Source organism: Podarcis erhardii (genome assembly GCF_964252035.2).
Source record: "Podarcis erhardii genome assembly, chromosome: 9".
NCBI classification, from domain to species: domain Eukaryota; kingdom Metazoa; phylum Chordata; class Lepidosauria; order Squamata; family Lacertidae; genus Podarcis; species Podarcis erhardii.
Window position 1 is genome coordinate 1162541 of NC_138512.1, and position 21544 is coordinate 1184084.

The 21544-nt window shown below is 48.8% G+C and overlaps 1 protein-coding gene across 3 annotated transcripts in view; it reads left to right on the forward strand.

Moving 5' to 3' along the window:
• Window positions 1–8792: 8792 nt before the first annotated feature.
• LINGO1 (leucine rich repeat and Ig domain containing 1) overlaps window positions 8793–21544 on the forward strand; it is a 96526-nt gene continuing 83774 nt past the window's right edge. Inside the window, exon 1 of one of the 3 annotated variants that reach the window (XM_081876292.1) lies at window positions 8793–8976. In XM_081876292.1, the coding sequence (XP_081732418.1) occupies window positions 8971–8976 (6 nt within the window). In that variant the 5' untranslated portion in view covers window positions 8793–8970. Of the gene's footprint in view, window positions 8977–9376; window positions 9450–9472; window positions 9779–21544 lie in introns of those variants that run through there. The other 2 variants (XM_081876294.1, XM_081876293.1) reach the window with 2 other exon arrangements.

Here is a 21544-nt window from a genome sequence, read left to right on the forward strand (position 1 = left end):
CTCCTCAGCTACGAAGCCCCCTAGGAACCAGAGCCCTATGGGAGTTTCACTGTCATGAATGGTAAGTGCGAGTCCAAAGGGGGTGCATTGGGGCAGCTGGGGCAGAAGACAGCAAGGGTGACCTCCAGAGAGCCAATCACGGGCAGCCCATGTCATTCTTGCCTCCTGCTGAATTGTACAATGTTGGTTTTAATGAATGTATGAGGCCGTCTTGGTGGTTTCCCCACCACCACCACATTTTTTTGTAAAGTCTCTTTGAGTTCCCTTCGGCAAAATAGTATCTAATAAATTTAACAAATAATAATGGTAGAATTATAGAATTGTGGAGTTGGAAGGGAACCCAAGGGTCATTTGGTCCAGCCGCTGGCAATGCATAAATTTCAGCAAAAGATCCATGATAGATGGCAATCAAACCTCTGCTTGAAAACCTCCAGTGAAAGAGAAAATGCCACCATCCAAGGAAGTCCATTCCACTGTCAAACAGCTCTTTCCATCAGAAAGTTATTTCTGATGTGGAGTCAGAATCTCCTTTCTTGTAACTTGAAGCCATGGGTTTGAGTCCTGCCCTCCAGAGTAGGAGAAAGCAAGCTTGTTCCCTCTACCATGTGACAGCCCTTGAGATATTTGAAGATGGCTCTCATATCTCCTCCCAGTCTTCTGCTACAGGCTAGACATACCCATCTTCTTCAACCGTTCCTCACAAGACTCAGTTTCCTTTATTACCCTCCTCTCCATGCCTTTCAGCTTGTCCATCTCCTTCTTAAACTGTGGTGCCCAGATATCAATAAAATATTGGGGGAGGGCCCAGGTAAGTCCCACCCTGCATAACTGATCACATGACATGGCACGCACACACCATTTGAATTGCAATGTCCATCAACGGGGGGGGGTCCAGCCCCCTCAAATATTTTATTGGTGGGGTCGAAGGAACCTCAGCCCCTAGGAGTTGGCTCCTATGTCCCTAACCATTGGTCATCCTGGCTGGGCCTGATGGTAGTTAAGAGTCCAAGAAGAGGAGGACCACAGACCCTGCCCCTGACTGCCTTGTAAGCTGCCAAACACATATTTGGAATCACAAAGGTTAGAGACTTGATATTTGAGAGATCAATAAATTAATGGAAAGCCACTTCACAGATTGCATTGCGAAAAGCAAGACAAAAGACTGGGAGTGCATGAGCGCCGGCTGTGTGTTCGTAAACAAGGTTCACGGAGAGACTAGCAGGGAAATCAGGGACTCCGTGGCTCTCAAGATAGGCGCTCCTGGCTCAACTAGGGAAATGGGGATGTGTCCCCTCCCATGGAGCTGTTGTTGAGAGGGGGTAGTCCAGTGCTGAGGGAGAATGGGAGGAGAAAGGGGAGCTGTGTGGATGACCTCTTTGTAACTGCAGTGCTAGGTTGGGACACTAGCAATTTCATTAGTAAAGCTTTTGAAACTTCCAGATGTGGTAGAAGACTCCTCTTCGGAGTCAGCCAGCGCACCCACTGAGATTAAGGCAAACTGCAGGGGAGTTATAAAAGAAGGCAGACTGGTCAGGAGAATGGATCTGTGCAAAGTTATTATTCATGATACAGCTATATGGAACCTCCAGATTTAGAGGCAGTCTACCTCTGAACTGCAGCTGCTGGGAGCCAACGGGGGGGGGGCTGGTGCAATCATGTCCTGGTTGTGGTCTTCCTGGAAGTGTCCAGTTGGCCACTGTGAGGAACAGGACAGACTCTTGGCTGGATCCAGCAGCATGCTTCTTATGTGCTGGGCCTGATGTGAGAGATGGATCTCCATCTGGTTCATGTTTATGTGTGAAGGCTCTGCACATAGGACAAGAAAAAGGTGAGGCAGAGACTTAGCCATGGGCACCCATTTCAATCGCTCCTGTCCATTGAGCAAAAGCCACACACCCCTTGCCTTCCACCTTTCCTGCTTCTCAGGGACATCTACCCAACATGACTGTTTCTGCAGGATGCTGCCAATGCTCTTCTCCTCCAACCTGTCCTCAGGACGGGGCAGGTGGGCAGGCAGCTCCAAGGTGAAACAACGCTATTGGGAGTCTTCAAGGAAGGCTCATTCCTGCTTTCTCATCCCTGGATGATTCTCCTGTGGTGTCAGCCCAGACACCAAGGGCTCTGTGCATGCCACGCTGGTTCCCTCTGTTGGAAGCCAGCAGGCAGTGCTGATGGATGGGAAGCCAGACGTCAACAATGTGCATGGAGAAAGAGGAGCTGAAACTCCCTGCTTCCCCTTCACAACATGCGCGCGCGCACACGGATGAATTCCAAGATAGGGGACATTAGCCTGGAAGACACTTCAACATTCTGGTTCCCCACCCCCAAGGCACTGAGATAGTTCTCCCTTGTCGCTCCACCTGGTACACAGACTGAGACCCTCCCTGCCCACGGACTGTCTCACCAGAGTGGTATATGCTCTGGTTATCTCCCGCTTGGACTCCCGCAATGCGCTCTATGTACGACTACATTTGAAGGTGACACGGAAACTGCAACTAATCCAGAATGCAGCAGCTAGACTGGTGACTGGGTGTCAGGAACGTGGCCCCCCAGGGAGTAGCAAAAGGGTCAGCCTCAGACATTGAGCAAGGAGCCGACTCTTCAGCTGAGAGCTGTCTGTCTGAGATTAGACAGCTGTCTGTCCCTCCTTCCCAAGCAAGTCACTGTTAGCTCTCAGGGTGAAGGAGAGCTGGAAGGCAGCCACAGCGAAGGTGGCCTGCCAGCAGCTAAGTGAGAGACAGGGTCCACTGAGAGGGGGAGGGGGAAGGCCAGCTTTTCAGTCCCCATGCCAGGAGATTGGAGAGGCTCAGAGACTTGCAGAAGGGGAGGAGGAGAAAGGCACAGTTCTGACGTCCTTCCTGCTGGGGGAGGGATTCTGAGTCAGACTGAGCAACTCCTTTGCTGAGAGAGGGCAGGAAGTTTTGCTGTGGATGTCTTGTCCTTTGTAAATAAACATACGTGAAGCTGACAGAGACTCATTACTGCTTATTGGACTGGTTGCATGCCAGGGATCAATAGCCTGGGAGTGGCCGCAGGCCCATATAACACAGGTCCTAAAGGATCTTCATTGGCTCCCAGTGTGTTTCCAATCACAATTCAAAGTGCTGGTGCTTTAAAGCCCTAAACTGCCCCGGCCCAGTATACCTGAAGGAGCGTCTCCACCTCCATTGTTCAGCCCGGACCCTGAGGTCCTCCTGTGAGGGTCTTCTGGCAGTTCCCTCACTGCAAGAAGTGAAGTTACAGAGAACCAGGCAGAGGGCCTTCCCAGCAGTGGCACCCTCCCTGTGGAACGCCCTCCCTTCAGATGTCAAGGAGATAAAGAACAACACTACTTTTCAGAGACAGCTGAAGGCAGCCCTGTACTGGGAGGTTTTTAATGTTTGATGTTTTTGATTATGTTTTTAGATATGCTGTAAGCCTCCGAGTGGCTGGGGAAACTCAGCCAGATGGGCAGGGTATATATAAATTATTATTATTATTATTATTAATAATAATAATAATAATAATAACAACACGGGTCACTACAATTCACATCCATAAGTCACAGTATTGATAGTGATGATGCTAAATCAGCATGGTGCTGTCCAGATGAGGTAGGACTCCCCCATCCAGCAGGGCCAGCAGTCAGGGATGATGCAGGTTGTGACCCTCCATCACCTGAAGGTGCCATGCTGACTCTCCTCCCACTATGGGATCCAGTAACAAGAACTAGAAAGAAGACTCTCTGAACTCAGCTTTTGAACAGGGATGGAAGCTTTGTTTTGTTTACTCCGACCATGGATCAGGTAAAGGAGGCCAGAGGGATTTGTGATCCTCCAGATCTGTGATCCTCCTGCTGGCTGGAATGGAGAGGCACTGGTGTCTAAGAACACCTGGAGGACCACAATTTTGTCACCCCTGAACTAAAACTTCAGGGGCCAGTCCTAATCAATGAGAGCAAAAATGAAGTAATACGACAGCAAACTGAGGACCTGTCTATCCTCAAAATCCTTTTGGTTTCAGTACTTTAATGTCACAGAATGAAAATAATGCACATTCCTTCTGAACTATTAGAGAGCTTTCATTTGGCAAATCACTTCTATTGAATGAAATAATCAGTTAAGATAAAGTAGGGGCAACTAAGGGAGAGATACATTAGTCAACATCCTTCTTTTTCAGTTGGGCCACCTTCGGAGAGGAAAAGACCCATCTAGTCCAACATCCTGTTCTCATTGTGCTGCATGTTCTCACAGTGGACAACCTGTAGGAAGCCTGCAAGCAAGACCTGAGCAATATATATTTCCAATAGCAGGCCCTGGGGGGTGTCTGAGCCAGATTGGGACTGCAGGAGGGGCAAACGGTTGCAGACCCTTTGCCCCCACACCAGGGTTCATAAGAAGAGTCTGCTGGATCAGACTCTTCATGGTCCACCCCATCCAGCTTCCTGTTCTCCCACTGGCCAACCATTTGCCAGTGGGAAACCCTCAAGCAGGACTCAAGCACAAGAGCCCCTCCCCTCCTGTGGTTTCCAGCAGCTGGTCTTCAGAAGCATCGCTGCCTCTGAGAAGGGAGGCAGAGCAGAGCCATCCCAGCTAGTGGCCAGAGATTCCAATCTTGACTGGGTATCTTCCAACCTAGCCAGCCCACATCCCAAGCTTGCTATTTATTTAAACACACACACAAGGGCTAACAACACGATCAACATCCCTCCTCCAGTTTGGTCCTCAGGGTAAGGCAGCTTCATCTCTTAAGATGAACCCCACACTGGCTGCAGATCCAGACTGCATGGAGACAGCTTCATTTGTCTAGAGCCACCTGCTCTGCAGACAGCCAGGGGGCGGGGGAAGTCTTTGTTGGCTGTGGCAGAGAGAAAACTACATGGCAAGCAGACAAGGAGCCCACAGCCATGCCTTATATTTTAAGCAGCCAGCACATGGCCATAAAGTGGTGCTGAGAATGCCATGTTCCTTTTTGCAATGAATGCGGAGTAAAACGCTTCTTGTCCCCTCATGCCAACCATACGGGATTAACAGATCATTAAATTATTGCATGTGAGTGTGAACTTGTTTAAGGATAACTATGAAAAATGTTGGATTGAAGTGAAAAAGGACTTAGAAATATGGTCAAATTTGAAGTTATCATTGCTAGGTCGAATTGCTGCGATAAAAATGAATGTATTGCCAAGGATGTAGTTTTTGTTTCAAACTTTGCAAATTTTGGATAAGGTGGATTGTTTCAAGAAGTGGCAGAGAGATATTTCCAGATTTGTCTGGCAGGACAAGAAGCCTCGAATAAAATTTAAGATATTAACTGATGCTAAGGAAAGAGGTGGATTTGCCCTGCCAGACCTTAAACTTTACTATGAATCAGCTGCTTTTTGCTGGCTGAGAGAATGGCTGCTTCTTGAGAATACTGATGTGCTAGACTTAGAAGGTTTTAACAATGTATTTGGTTGGCATGCATATCTGTGGTATGATAAGGTAAAAGCACATAAAGCGTTTAAAAACGATATTGTTAGAAAAGCATTGTTTAATGTTTGGATAAGATATAAGGATTTGTTAGAAAATAAAACCCCAAGATGGTTGTCACCAATGGAAGCGAAGGCACAGAAAAAACTCAATATGGAGGCCAAATGGCCGAAATATTGGGAAATTTTGGAACAAGATGGAGACAGAGTAAAACTGCAGAGTTTTGAAAAATTAAAAAACAAAGTGCGAGATTGGCTCCATTATTACCAAATAATGGAGGCATATAACTTGGATAAAAAGGTTGGCTTCCAGGTGGAAAAATCAAAATTGGAAACAGAATTGTTAGATCCCAAAATTAAGAATCTGTCAAGAATGTATAACTTGCTGTTGAAATGGAACACTCAGGACAAAACGGTGAAATCTGCTATGATTAAATGGGCACAAGATGTTGGACATAACATTATGATGGCTGACTGGGAACAGTTATGGACCACAGGTATGAAATTTATGGCATGTAATGCCCTAAGAGAGAATTTAATGAAAATGATTTACAGGTGGTACATGACACCAGTCAAGCTTGCAAAAATACCCACACTGGAAGAATGGCAGACGAAAGTGATTGACTTTATGGGACTGGCAGAAATGACCGGCAGAATCCGCGACCAAGAGAAAGAGACAGTGGAGGAAGATTGGAAGAAGTTTAAAGTATATCTTAAGAACTGTTGTAAAATAGAGGAGTGATAAAATGTCAAGGGGAAGGAAGATGCAGAATTGCAGCTAAAACTGTTTGATGATTTAAGGTGAAATTGAGAATGACAATGAGTTTAAATTTAAAATTTAATTGGCAAAAAGGGTTGTTGAAAAACTGCAAAATAAGGATGCAAAAAGGGTGAGGTACGGGGAAGTCCGAGAAACGAGGCGTATGAAAATGAGGTTAAGAAATGATATTTTTGGGGTGTGTTTGTATTTGTTGATGTTTGTGTGTTGTTGCTGTTTAGTGTTAAAAATTGGAAAATTAATAAAATATTATATATATATATATATAAAAAAACAAGCTTGCAAAAATTTACCATTTGCCCGAAAATAAATGTTGGAAATGTAATGAGACTGAAGGTACATTCTTTCACCTTTGGTGGACATGCCCAAGGATTAAGACATTCTGGGAGATGATTTATAATGAAATGAAAAAGGTATTTAAATATACCTTTCTGAAGAAACCAGAGGCCTTTCTCCTGGGCATGGTCGGCCAATTGGTGCTAAAGAAGGACAGAACTTTTTTTATGTATGCAACAACAGCAGCAAGAATACTCATCACAAAGTATTGGAAGACACAAGATTTACCCACCCGGGAAGAATGGCAGATGAAGCTGATGGACTATATGGAATTGGCGGAAATGACTGGCAGAATCCGAGACCAGGGAAAAGAGTCGGCGGAAGAAGATTGGAAGAAGTTTAAAGACTATTTGCAGAAATATTGTAAAATTAATGAATGTTAGAATGATGTTGGACAGAAATTAAGTGGTTTCCAGCTGTAATGCCTTAAGAGATATGGAAAATAAGGTTCTGAAATAAGCAAAAATTAATGGTGAGGATTTGCTGAATTTATAATTTGAATTGGAATATAAGAAAGGGAGGTATGAGGAGGTCCGGAAAATAAGTTAAAAGAAAATAGGTAAAGGGAAATTTAGTTTTTTTATATTTTTTTGAATTTTTGTATTTTTGTTGTTTCTTTTTTGTTGTTTTACAATGTACTATTCTGGAAAATTTCAATAAATATCTTATAAAAAACAAAAAAACAAAAGTTGAACTCCATGTCCCCATTCCAAGAACTTCACCTTATCCCATTTACAAAGCAAATATTTAGTTTGGATTTCTTATTAGGTGGATGGAAAACATTGGCCATGAGTTAGAACTTGATTCCTGTCCCCATTTCCCAATTATCCCAATTGCGGTTTCTCAGGCCTGTCCTATCCCAGTAGGATCTCCAACATTTGTCTAGCTGATTTCAGTTCCCCACTGCCCAATCAGGGATGTGTTCTGAATGCCCTGCAAACTGTGCTGTTTTATGTGCGCGCATGTATGTGTGTGCACTCCGCTTGGGGGGTTACAAAGGGCTGCTGCAGGGGAAGATCTAGAATTTCAGGGGTGTCAAAACTCTGAATAAGGTTGCACACACCTTTCTGTGGAAGGGGGGAGACAACCCAACATAAACACTCATGATGGTCTTGGACCCCTCCAACATCACTGAAGAACAAGGGTGTGCAGCCAGAGGGACTCTCCCTCCTCCTCTCTCTTCTCACAACAGAGAAGAGCTGATGACTGTGTAGAGAATTAACAAGCTTACTTCTTAACAGAGCACACGGTTGAACTATGGAGCTCGCTTCCACAAGAGGCAGTGATGGCCACCAACCTGGATGGCTTTCCCAGAGGACTGGACCAATTCATGGAGAAGGATTTCCGTGGCTACCAAGCACAATGGCTCTGCTCTGCCTCCGTGGTCAGAGGAAGCAACCCTTGTGAATGCCAGTTGCTGGGAACTTCAGGAGGGGAGAGGGCGCTTGTGCTCAGCTCCTGCTTGTGGGTTTCCACGGGGGCATCTGATTGGCCACTGTGAGAGCAGGATGCTGGCCTGATCCAGCAGGCTCGTCTTCGCTCCCATCTCTCTCCACCGTTTCCTTAGGCAGATCTCCGCCTAAGAAGACGACCCCCCCCCCGCTCTCTTTCTGAGGTCTCTGGGCTTCCCATCTGTGAGAGACGGAGAGAGAGAGATCTCCACACCCAGAATCAACCTGCCCCTCCCGCCGTTCTCTTCTCTTGGCTTTCTACCTTCCGCCTCGCTTGCTCCGCGCTTAGTAGATCATTACAGGGAGGGCGGCGGAAAAAGCGGGCGAGCGAGCGGAGAATGGATCCCGCGCTTGGCTCCCTCCTGCTTTGCCTTTGAGGTCCCCCCCATCGCATCCAGGGACCCCCCTCCCCTTCCCCGCGCACCTGGATTGTTCCGGCGGCGATTAGCATAACTGGCCCCCTCCCTGCAGTCAGGAAGGAGGCGGCCCCATTGATCGGTGGCTCCCCTCCCTCCCTCCGCCCTCCCCTCCCCGCGCGTCCCTCCCTCCCGTTTCCAAGCGGCGACCGTCCCAGCGCAGCGCAGCGCGCCGCCCGCTTGCGCGTCGACGGGGCGACGCGCGCCGCTTCCCGTCGGCTGCCCGCTGCTCCGCGCCCGCGCCCCGTGTGCCGCCGCTCTTCCCGGGCCGCGCGCCGTCGCACCTGCCCTTCGCCAGGCGCCCTGAGGAGCCGCCGTTGCCGAGCGCCGCGAGCCCGACGAGGGCCTGCGGGAGGGGCCGGGCGGGGGCCCCGTCGTGCCGGGAAGAGGGCGAGGCGCCGCCGAGTCCTGAGGGGAGCCGGGCGCGGAGCGAGGACGGCCGGGGAGCCAGCGCGGCTGGTGCGCTGGGCGGGCGGGCGGCGCTCGAGGGCGAAGCGGGCGATGCCATTTCTTGGCGAGGGAGACGGGCGGCCAGCATGAAAGATGCAGGTGAGGGGCGCCGGGCGACCGGAGGGGGGAGGCTGCTGAAACGAGGGGGGGGGGGTCCGGGCGGGGCGGGGGCGAAGGTGAGGCATGATGGCTTGGTCCGGATTTTGATCTTGGGGGGGGGGGTGTCAAGGCATAATTCGTGGCTCCGGGGATTGTGCTTCTCCGCTGTAATAGGTAGTGGGGCGGGCGGGGGTCGCCTGGTTTGGTGCCGGAGAACCCGAGCCAGGTTTAATAAGAGGGAGGGGGGGTTGCTGGGGGGGGGCTTCTAATTTGCTGCCTTTTTACACAGTGCTCCAGATTCGATGCTGTGGCGATGGAGAGCTTGCTAGAGGTGCGGGGGCGGCCGGGGGGCGGAGAGATCCTCCTTTGCCCGTTCAGAACTCCGCTCTAGATGTGTCTGTATTTATCCTTTTCAGATTTAGGGCGGGGGGCTGTGGAGATTTCGGGTTCCTGGCTCTTTTGAGATTCTCGGGGTAATGGTTGCCTGCCTTTCCCGCGATTTAGGGCTTTGTTTTCTTCCCCACCCCCCAGTTTGATTGAACCGGGTGGGCTGCTCCTGCCTCGATTGGGAAGGGGGTGCACCAGATTTGGGGTTCAGCTGTGAGCTTGAGGGGGTCTGCTCTGGGAGCTGATGTTGGAGGGGCAGTCTGCACCAGTCCGTCCACAGCCAGCCTCCTAGCATGCAGTCTCGGTACTCCTAGCTGTTAACAAGGCAGTAATAGCCCACCATCACCCCCCCCTTTCCTGGGTCTTCGGGGTTTGCCCTATGGAGCCTGCTGGCTTTGGGTGAATTTGCTCTGAGGTTAGTAAGCACTGGCTGATTTTATATGTGCACCAGGAGAATAGTTGGGGGTTTTTTTTTGGGGGGGGGGTACATGCAGGATAAGCTGCGTTCCTTGGGAGTGACATCTGGGTGTGTTTATTGTCTAGCGATGCCTTTTTCTCCCTTTACCTTTGCCAGGTGTGTGTTCGTGTTAACAGATGTGGGGCTGTGTATGTGTTGCTTGAATCGATGTTCGGGTGTACAATGTGGCATTATTTTTGGACTAAGGAAGGAGGAGGGTTTTAAATGGTAAAAAATGAGAGATCTCTCTGGGTGGATCCTGCAATGGACGGCATGGGGGTTGAGGTGTTGCCTTTCCCTTCTGCATCATCTCTGGGTCTTTTGTCCCAGGTGAGCGTTTCTAGGTCGCCTTTTCTTATGCAATGCATGTCCCTTTCTCTTTTGTCCCGATCTACGATGGTTGTGTGTGTGACTGCCTTGTAGAAAGGGATAGGGACTGGGTGCTTCGGGGCAGATCTGTTATCAGAGGAGACCTGTCAGTTCTCTTTCTGTCTCTCTGGATGTGCTTGCGCACCAAACAAGGGGTCTAGAATCAAAGGGTGTCGTTGGGGGTCAGTCCTTTTCGAGTGCAGGAATGTGTTGCGTTGCAAGAGGATGAGTCGAGAGAGCCCCCCCCCCCCCCGCAGCCAAGGCACAATGTTTTCTTGGATGATGATGCCTCAGAGCTGGAGGCTTTTGTTTTTTTGTTTTTTTGTTTTTTGACAATGCCTTCCTTCCTTCCTTCTCCCCACCTCCCCACCCCTCGACAAAATCACTCACTGGCTTTCCCTGTGGCCACACCAGCTGCCCCAGCCTTAGGTCTCCATGTGAGGAGAGTTGCATCCCTTGCACAGCCATTGCCCCCATATCTTTAGCTGGAACCCACGGAACCCCCTTATCGCCTTCGGGAGGAAGTGTGTGAAGCAGGGGGAGGGGCAGGTACTTAGATGGGGTTGAGAAACAGGCTGCACAGGGTTCCCCTGGCATCAGGGTGAATGGCTGGGCCTGTTCAGGGTTGCCCTGATGGGCCCTTTGGCCCCTGGGCAGAGAGCTGGGAATCGAACATTGGTGACCCTCTGCTGGATGTAACTGGGAGGGTCAGTGGAAGCAAAGTTCACCTCAGTGTCCAGGCCGGCAGCCAGCTGGGTTTAAGGTTATTGTTTACCTGGGTGTCCTAAACTATAAGGAGGCAGTTAAAAGCCAGGTTACTATCAAAGCAGGTGCCTAGTCCCCCCTCCCCTTTCCTTCTTATTGATTTAGTTAAGTACAAATATAACAAACAAGGAAGAAACCAAAGAATCAAAAATGTAAACCATAACAGTTGCAGCCTGGGAGAGCAAAAGCACAGTGCAGTGCAGAGATTTTAAGCTGCCTAGGAATCACATTTAGGAAGCTGCCATATGGCAGATTAAACTGTTCACCCACCTAGCCCAGTGCTGTGGGCTCTGATTGCCTGGGATCTCCAGAATCTCAGACTTAAGAGATATTTTATCGCTTGGTCCCCTGGACTGTAGATGTTGAGGCATAGAACCTGGGACCTTCTATGAGCAAAGAATGTGCTGTGCCCCTTGGCTATCTGACCCCGACACTCTCTGCTGTCTGTGGGCTGATTGCAGTGGCTTAGTGACTTTGCGCATGCCCAGTGGCACTACTTGTATTTCTGGCATTCCAGGCCATGTTCTGGTACTAAGAATGGGACATCTAGAAACGGAAGATGCCAACCAGTACATGAGCCTTAAAAGCTGATGAGTTAGCTCATGGTACATTGTGCTCATTGTGCATTGTTGGCTGTTTGGCCTGGCAGTGGCTTCTGGAGACTTCAACAGAGGACCTTCTCAGCCTGGGTACCTGAGATCCCTTTCTGTTAGGGATGCCTGGATCTGGGACTTTTTCTGCTTGCAAAATTTGTGCTCTGCCTCTGAGCTTCCAAGTAATAATTTTAATCATAATTTGGTGCCCATCTGACTGAGTTGCTCCAGCCACTCTGGATCTACATACATCAGAGATTTAAAGAAGGCAATGGTTTGAATAAGGGCTCTGTGTGTTTTGAAAGCTTGCCAAGTCCCCATCACCAGAGTTAGCTCAACTCAAAAGTATTCATCTGTATGAGATTGCTTGACCTCTGGACAAAGAAACTGACAGACAAATGAAAATGTGCCACATTGACACACAAGGTGTGTGTGTGTGTGTGTGTACGTCAGCAACTGGTGCACATCTGTGCAAAAGACTCAGGCAACTCCTCATACGAGTGGGCCAGTCTGGCATGTTGGCCTGAGGATAAGAGGTTTCTCTGGGAGTGAAAAAGCTCAATTGGATTAAGAGGTCAACCTCACCCAGTTGGGGAAGACTGGATTAGGACATGCAGGAGAGTAACCTGGAGACCCCAGGACATGAAGAAGTGGTGAAAACAGCTGAAAATGCACAGAAAATGATATTAATGATATTGCTATGATGGCTGCACCAACGTAGGATACAATCCAGCAACTACCAACTGCTGAATTAAATGGGCGAGAGAGCACGTATTTAAATTGAAATAAATAACATTTAAAAGTGCTTAACTGTTGTTAGCTCAGTGCCCATGTTTCTCATATAATTCTTTTGAGTGTCCAGAGCACTTCACCTACAACGGTTGCATAAGGCAGGAGGTAAGTATTATTGTTCCCATACTGCAGATGGGGCAGCTGAGGCAAAGAGAAAGCAGATTGCCTAGGGCCACCTACTGAGTATAATGAGCTTATGAAAGAGGCAGAATATGAACCAAGAATCTCCTGGTGGAGCAGAAATGAATACCCACCATTTTTTTTCTCCAGAATTCACCAGGCTTCTTTTGAAAGAAAAATGCTGAAGGCCCCCTTGAATTTGTTCTTTGAATTTGAAACCTTGGAACTTGGGGCACTATTTCGACTGTTGATTTTGGCAGGCTTCAAATATGACAACTCACAAGCTGTTGCCTGTCAAAAATACTAGCTGTTATTGCAGGTTATGCTGTAGAGTATACTGAATGGCATTGCATTATGCGGCCACAATATACCATTGCATTTCAACAATTTAAATTCTACTGCAAGGCATACCAGGGCTTTTCAGACAGCCTTCCAGATTTGGTGCCTTCCAGATTTTTTTTTGCCTACATCTTCCACCATCCCTAACCAGGGGTGACAACTTTAATAAAATATGGGGAGGGGCAGGGTAAGCTCTGCCCCACATAATGGATCACATGATGCAGTGCATGCATCAACTTTTGGGGGGGCCCTCAAATATTTTATTAGAGGGGTGAAGACCCCCTCGGCCCCCAGCAGTTTCCTCCTATGTCCCTATTGGCCATGCTAGCCAGAGCTGATAGGGGTCAGGGTTAGGGTTGTAGTGCACAGCATCTGGAGGACACCAGGTTGGGGAAAGGCTGCTCTGGGGAACTGCAGTGATTTTTGGATGCTTAGCAAGGGTTGCTCAATTAGAAGGATGATAGACAGACACAATGCCTGCTATTGCTGATCTTCCTGGGCTGAAGGAAGAACAAGATCTACTGGCAGATTCTTGGATAATTTGCAATAGGCTGGTGAGGTCTTCTGACTCCCAACAGCTGAACCATGGTAACCATGAAAAGTGAAGCTTGTGAGTAGTAGACATACACAGCTAGCGTCAGGAATGATATTTTGTTCATACATAGGTTGCACTTCTGTGCCTGCTCTATGAGCCTCAGTGTTTCCCATCTTAAATATGGGACTTTAGGCTTCATTGTGCTGCTGTCAATTGCTGTTCCATAAGAATACAGTAAATGATTCTAATAGTTCTCAGCCGTGGTTGGCCTAAAGCTAATTGATTCAGTGTCAACAGATGTATTACTTGGCTTTCTTTGGCTCAGTACAGTTCAGCAGTTATTGCTGGCTGTGATGGCTGCATGCTACCCCCATGAACAGAGGCATTGTGTCCCTGAATACCAGTTGCTGGAGAGCACAGGGTGGAAGAGGGCTATTGCACTCATGCACTGCCTGTGGACTTCCCATAGGTGCATATCTGGTTGGCCGTTGTGAGAACAGAATGCTGGGCATGCAAGGCCTTTGGTCTGACCCAACCTGGCTCTTCTTATGTTTTCCTGAGGTCCGCCAACTGGAACCAGAGGCAGAATGGCCGAGCCAGCTGCCTCTTGCACTGGAACAATCAGTCAGGGCTGGCTCTGCTCTGAGGCAGGGTGAGATCAGCACCCAAGGCGTCAGGTGATGGGGAAAGTGAAGGCAGCCCCCTGGCTGTGCCTCCTAAGCCCTGTGGCTCCATCCTTCTCCTAGAGGACCAAGCAGGGAGATTCATGTCCTGTCCCTCAATCCAATAGCTAGCCTGCTGCCCGCAGGAGCGATGGAGGTCGGTGGACGTTGCAGTCCAGTTACCAATATTAAAATGAGATTCACTTGCCAGTGCGGTCAGTTTCTCTATGTGGGAAGGTCATGGTGCCACTTTGCACTTCTCCTCAGGCAGCAGAACACCTTGGGCAGCCCCAACCCAAGCAAAAATCTGCTTCTGAGTTTCTCTCAGAGCTCCAGGGCTTCTTCTCATTCAGTTCAGGTTGTATGTGACAGGAACAGCAAATTTGCTGTGTGCTGTGTTTTTAGGGAAGTGCCCAGTGCTGATCAGGCATCCCACCTGCTATCCAATTCTTGCTGAAACAATATCTACCTAATTAAAGAAAACATGGGGGGGGGGAGCTTTGATGCAAATATTTTTCCATGGGGCAAAACTCCATAATCAATAAATGTAGATCCTACCACTTTCCCTAGACACAGTCCATCACTTGGATACTTTCAGCACAGCCGAGGAGAACCTCCTGTCTGAAGGCCCTTCCCAGCTCAGCCTGCCAAAAGTGTGCCATCAAACTATGGTCCTTCCTCTTCCTTCCCTAGATGAGAGTGGAAAATGAACATACAATCCATTAGATTACTGCATAGAGCATCACACATACACCCCCCCCATGCAAGCTAATACAGCTCCTTCAGAGAAATCTCCCATGATGCCTTTTTGGAAGTAGTCTTGAAGTGGTTTGAAAGTGGTGGCCCTGATCCCAGACAGCAACCCGCTCTTCTTTCTCTAAGCAGTTGTGGGTATTATTACCAGAAGGAGCCTCTAGCCCTAGGCTTTAAAATAGCAAACAGAAGAAGAAGAAGAAGAAGAAGAAGAAGAAGAAGAAGAAGAAGAATAGCCAGAGCAGATGTTTCTGTTCTCTTTCCGTCTTCTGTTGCTCTGGGCTTTGCGTGCAGAAAGATCCAAGTTCAGTCAGGGGCATTTTCAGTTACTAGGCTTTCAGCTAGGATGGAGAGACGTGATTTGGGGACTTTGGTGGACTGCTCTTGGCCTACTCTGGTGTCAAAGTAGATCAAGAAGGGTGGGGGGACCTTTTCAGCCTAAGGGCTGCCAATCCTTGTGGGGAACTTTCCAGGGGCTGCATGCCAGCAGTGGGTGGGGCCAAGGTAAAAGGGGGAGGAGCAACACATGTAATAATTGCTTCCACATGGTAGGCTAGTTCCTCCACACTGTCTCACATCCCTCTCTTTCCTCTGTCTGGGTGAGCCAAAAGAATTTCCAGAGCTTCAATACATATTCCAACCAGCCAAACTGAGGTGGCCATTGGCATGCCCAGGGCAAGAGCCCCCCCAGGCAAGATGGAGAGGATTTCATAGAATCATGGAGTTGGAAGGGACCAGGAGGGCCACCTAGTCCTGCTTCCTGCAATGCTGGAATCTTTTGTCCAACATGGGAATCGAACCCAAGCCCCCAAGATGGAGTCTCGTGCTCTGCCATCTGAGCTCTCCATTGAGTGGGGGCTGCATTGGGCTGATGGGCCTGAGGTCCCCCCCCTCAAGCAGATGGTCCTGTATCCTTCTCCAGTCCAGTGCCCTCAAGCTGTATTGGGCTACATCACCCATGCCCCTTGGCTGCACTTACTGGAGCTGATGGGAAATGTGCTCCAAAACATTTTGAGGGCATTTTAGGGAAACAAGCAGAGCTGTGTAGGATCCTGGTGTTAAGCAGATTTAGGCCACGTTCCCTTCAGTGAAGGTGCAGCCTTGCTTTCCTTCAGATAACGCCCCAGGGGCAAAATGGTGAGGGTCAAAAGCCTATTCTCAATCCAATTCATCACCCCCAACCCACATTTGTAAAACCTTTGAGAATGAGTAAGAATTTTATGAGCACATGCTTTAGGAGGATAGGAATTTTGTCATGAATGTCATGTAGGAAGAAGGAGTTTTGGCTCATGACAGCTTTTGCCACCCCAGCGCTGTGGTGGGATGAGATATCCCAGCCAAAATTCTTCCTCCTGCACAACTGTTCTAGGCTCAGGAGCCCTGTCTGCCTTTTCACTCTGAACCACTCTGGTGTCACTGCAAATGTCTGGTAGTAATAATGAAAGATCATCTAATTGACTGTATAATCCCAAAACACAGCATACAGAATGCATCAATTACAAATCCTTTTCCCAAGTTGGGAGAGGGGGCAAAAATGGAGCAGACAAGGTTTGCAGCTTCAGGACCATCCTGGGTTTAGATCAGTGGTTCCCACAGGCTATGGGATTACTTAGGGCTAAGAGGCAAGGGGGCAGCAGGGGGGCGCTGGTGGTGTAAATGGCTATCGGACTTTGAAAAGCTGGTATCCCTGGATCAAGCTCATCAGTTTTGTTTAACAAATTACACTAGTTTCGGCTGGATAAATGTGCAATTAATTGTTCCTGTTTTGAATTTCACTGTGCTGTTTTCTTCCTTTGTAGATTGTGCAAACTTCTATTCTCAATAATGCTTTTTGTAGAGTAGGGCAGGGGGCTCTGGGGATGAGTGATGGACATAGCTGTCAACTTACAGATTTGAAAATAAGGGACCAGCAGCCTTGAAAATAAGGGACCAGCAGCCAAAATAAGGGACCTGCAGCCTCACCTGTTCCAGGCACTCCAGTCTTCCTGTCCTCCTGCAGTCTGGTCAAACTCATGCTGGGTAGCTTCGAGAACACTGTCCAACCAACTTTGTAACCAGAGGTTCAACTGAATAGAATCTGAATCACATGCACCACAAGGCCCATGCAGCCTCAACTTAAGATGGCTCCCCGGCCTGGCTTTGCACTGCAAAGTTTGCAGCAGCACGTGCAACAAAATGGCGTCCAGCATTCAAAAAACCCCTCAGCTTGCATTAACTAGCCACACACAAGGCATGCAAGCTCCACCCCCAGTCGTTCTTAGACTTCTTATTGGATGAGCAACATAGCCAAGCAACACAGTTAGAGCCTCCCTCCTCCCTGGCCGGCAGGGAGGGAGAGGAGCTGCTTCCTTTGAAATTTAAGGGACATCATTTAAGGGACATTTAAGGGACATCCATCAATAAGGGACAGCAGTGGGATATGGCACTGGAATAAGGGATTGTCCCTTCAAATAAGGGACACGTGACAGCTATGGTGATGGAACCAGAGTGGTGGTGGCCCCAAATGATTTGGGGACCATTGGCTCAGATGGTGACGGTGGTGGTCGGAAGCATTTCTTTTTCTCCCAGACTGTTGTCCAGGCAGAAATCTTGGTGTGTATATCCTCCCCCTGCCCTCCCTCCACCACCACTTCTTCTATACAGCTAAACATTCCACACGCCAATTTCCAGTTGGGAGTATGGTCATCAGCTCCACAGAAAATGCCTGTAAATGGAAAAATAACTCAGGAATAGTTTGCAGAGAGAGAAAGAGAGATGATACCTCTCATCGCTACAGAGTGGGGCCGGATAGCTTAGGCCCTCCTGTTTTGCAACTTCCAAAGAAATAATTTTTTATTTTATTCTCTAGCCTCACTTTCCTTCTTCTCCAGAATGTTCAGGGACGCACATGTGAAATCCCAGAGACTCGAGGATTGGCAGAACAGCACCCAAGCCACTGGGTAATGCAGCTGCCCTAACAGTCAGGGTCTTGATGGACTGGATCTACTATTCTGACCCTGTGAAAAACAGTGTGTCTTATATGTGAAGGGCTGGCTATTTCCTGGCTAGGGTTGCCAACTATTTCCCTGGCCCTTGCTCCCATGCCTTTAACAGCATTTGATCATCAGTTGTTCTTTTCTCCAGTCTTTTGCCCTTTCCAGGGTTCAGCCCTCTTCACATTCAGCAGATCTCACATCAGAAATGTCCTAGGCTTGTTTTCATCATGCTCTTATAATGTTGGAATAGAAGTATGCCAGCTTTGGAGTCATACATAAAATTTCATCAGGAAAAAGTATTGAGCAGCTCAAAATAGCCCACATATTCTGCAGTATATATATATTTTAAAAAACTGTCTAGAGAAGAGGGTGTCTTGCTTTTGAAATCTCTCTGTTTAGAGGTATGTCTTTATCTTGGTGGGAAGTGTCAAAAGCAGTTGGCTCCAGAGAAAGGTTTACAGATCTGATGGTCCACAAGTCACCCCTTTTTTGGCCTTTGTGCACAGGCCCACACCCGGGACTGCCTCCTTTCCAGAATAAGCGATGCCAGCAGATTCACTTCATCTTTATGTAACAGTGAGGAATGAATCTGATTTGGATGTCTGTCGGCTTCATCCTTCCTGACCTGTCTTTGCAGAGGATGCAAAGCAACAGCCACCTGCTTGTCTCTTCTCCCTTGGGCAGGGTTGAAGCCTGTGCTACAGGGGCATCACTAGGTATGGCACAGATTTGCATGCTGTTTGCATATCAATACTGATTGCTGCAGGGCTGTAGCTCAGAGGTAGAGCACCTGCTTAGCATGCAGAATAGTTCCAGGTTCCCTTCCCAGGGGCATCTCCAGGTAGGGCTAGGGCAGAACCTTGTCTGGAACCCTGGAGGGCCACTGCCAGCCTGTGCAGGCAGTATGGAGCTAGATGCATCAAAGGCCTGACTCAGTATAAGACAGCTTCCCAGGTTCCTATAGCCTCACTTCGGGGTGGGGGTGGGGGTCAGAAACATTGGGATTGCCGGGGGGGGGTTGTTTCTGGGGAGAGTATAACACACTATGTTAGGGCTGGTAAGCCTGATGCCTGAGGAGCAAATGTGACACCACACCCCGATCTTTCTATTGAAACTCCGCCTAGGCCACATCCACCCCCCTCCCCTCCCCAGCAAAGCCCCTCCCCAGCACACACCTTAACCTGGCTTTTTTATTTGTCAAGACATCCAAACCAGACCAGGGTGTAAAAAAATGTGTTTGTGTCATAAGGACGTTCTTTCTTACTTTACCCCCTCCCACCATTTCTATCCTGCTTTATCTCCGCAGAGCTCAAGGTTCTCCCTTCCCCTGTTTGATGCTCTCAGCAACCCTGTGAGGTAGGTCAGGCTGAGCGGCTGTGACTGGCCCAAGTTCACCCAGGGAGCTTCACGGCCAAGTAGGGATTTGAACCCAGGTCTACCAGGTCCTATTCCGACACTCTAACCACTACATCACACTGGTTTTCACCCACCCGGATGCCCACGGGAAGCCCCACAGTGGTGCTCTCGTCACGTATTGAGTCCCAGCATCTGGTCTTCTGGGGCCTGAATGCCTGACAGAGAAGGGGGAGCAGAGCCAGCAAGGCTGATACCCATTGAGCATCCTAATTCAGTTTGTATCCCTTTCTTCTCTGCAGGAGAATTTGCACCCAAGGCATCTTAAGAGTACAACAGTAACTAGGTAATAAGCAGTAACTCATAGCAAAAGAAATATCACTGGCATATCAAACAACCCATTTCAATAACTCTTTCAGTAACAGGTTAAACATGAAATAATAAACTAGATGCTGTAAAGATCTGCAGAAAAAGTGCAGAGGTATAACAAAGTAAATTAAAATCATGGGAGCCTCTAAAAAATGGCAGCAGCGATGTCAACTCTGCAGATATGACAATGCTGGTATGCATAAATGCAACTCCATTAACCTCAAGCAACAAGAAAGCAGTATAAGTCGTTTTCACATCTTCTTCTCAGATGTCCTGGCCATTGATGAGAACATCTGTATCTATAATGTAATTTATTTAGTGGCACTTCCAGTTACTACCGCATGACATGATCTGCAAGGTCAGTGGTACACACACTTCAGTTTTGACCACGTTAGTTCATGGCTTTTGGAAGTTTTCTCCGCTAACCCCTGCATATTAACCTCAGAGCCGCACCTCATTCGACAACATGGAAATTGGTGCATTTCATTTCATAATATAATAATAATAATAATAATAATAATTTATTATTTATACCCCGCCCATCTGGCTGGGTTTCCCCAGCCACTCTGGGCGGCTTCCAACAGAGATAAAAAATACACTAAAATGTCACATATTAAAAACTTCCCTGAACAGGGCTGCCTTCAGATGTCTTCTGAATGTCAGGTAGTTGTCCATCGCCTTGACATCCGATGGGAGGGCATTCCACAGGGCGGGCGCCACCACCGAGAAGGCCCTCTGCCTGGTTCCCTGCAACTTGGCCTCTCGCAGTGAGGGAACCGCCAGAAGGCCCTCGGAGCTGGACCTCAGTGTCCGGGCAGAACGATGGGGGAGGAGACGCTCCTTCAGATATACTGGACCGAGGCCATTTAGGGCTTTAAAGGTCAGCACCAACACTTTGAATTGTGCTCGGAAACGTACTGGGAGCCAATGTAGGTCTTTCAAGACCGGTGTTATATGGTCTCGGCGGCCGCTCCCAGTCACCAGTCTAGCTGCCGCATTCTGTATTAGTTGTAGTTTCCGGGTCACCTTCAAAGGTAGCCCCATGTAGAGCGCATTGCAGTAGTCCAAGCGGGAGATAACCAGAGCATGTACCACTCTGGCGAGACAGTCCGCAGGCAGATAGGGTCTCAGCCTACGTACCAGATGGAGCTGGTAAACAGCTGCCCTGGATACAGATTTGACCTGTGCCTCCATGGACAGCTGTGAGTCCAAAATGACTCCCAGGCTGCGCACCTGGTCCTTCAGGGGCACAGTTACCGCATTTAGGACCAGGGAATCCTCCACACCTGCCCGCCTCCTGTCCCCCAAAAACAGTACTTCTGTCTTGTCAGGATTCAACCTCAATCTGTTAGCCGCCATCCATCCTCCAACCGCCTCCAGACACTCACACAGGACCTTTACTGCCTTCACTGGTTCTGATTTAAAAGAGAGGTAGAGCTGGGTATCATCTGCATACTGATGAACACCCAGCCCAAACCTCCTGATGATCGCTCCCAGCGGCTGCATGTAGATGTTGAAAAGCATGGGGGAGAGGACAGAACCCTGAGGCACCCCACAGGTGAGCGGCCAGGGGTCTGAACACTCATCCCCCACCACCACTTTCTGAACACGGCCCAGGAGGAAGGAGCGGAACCACTGTATGACAGTGCCCCCAGCTCCCAGCCCCTCAAGACGGTCCAGAAGGATGTCATGGTCGATGGTATCAAACGCCGCTGAGAGATCCAGCAGAACTAGGAAACAGCTCTCACCTTTGTCCCTAGCCCGCCGGAGATCATCAACCAGTGCGACCAAGGCAGTTTCAGTCCCATGATGAGGCCTGAATCCCGACTGGAAGGGATCCAAATGGTCCGCTTCTTCCAGGCGTGCCTGGAGTTGTTCAGCAACCACTCGCTCAATCACCTTGCCCAAGAATGGGAGGTTTGAGACTGGGCGATAATTGGCCATCGTGGCCGCATCTAAAGATGGTTTTTTAAGAAGCGGTTTAATAACCGCCTCTTTCAGCGGGTCTGGGAAGGCTCCCTCACGGAGGGAAGCATTCACCACCCCACGAAGCCCATCGCCCAGTCCTTCCCGGCTAGCTTTTATAAGCCAGGATGGGC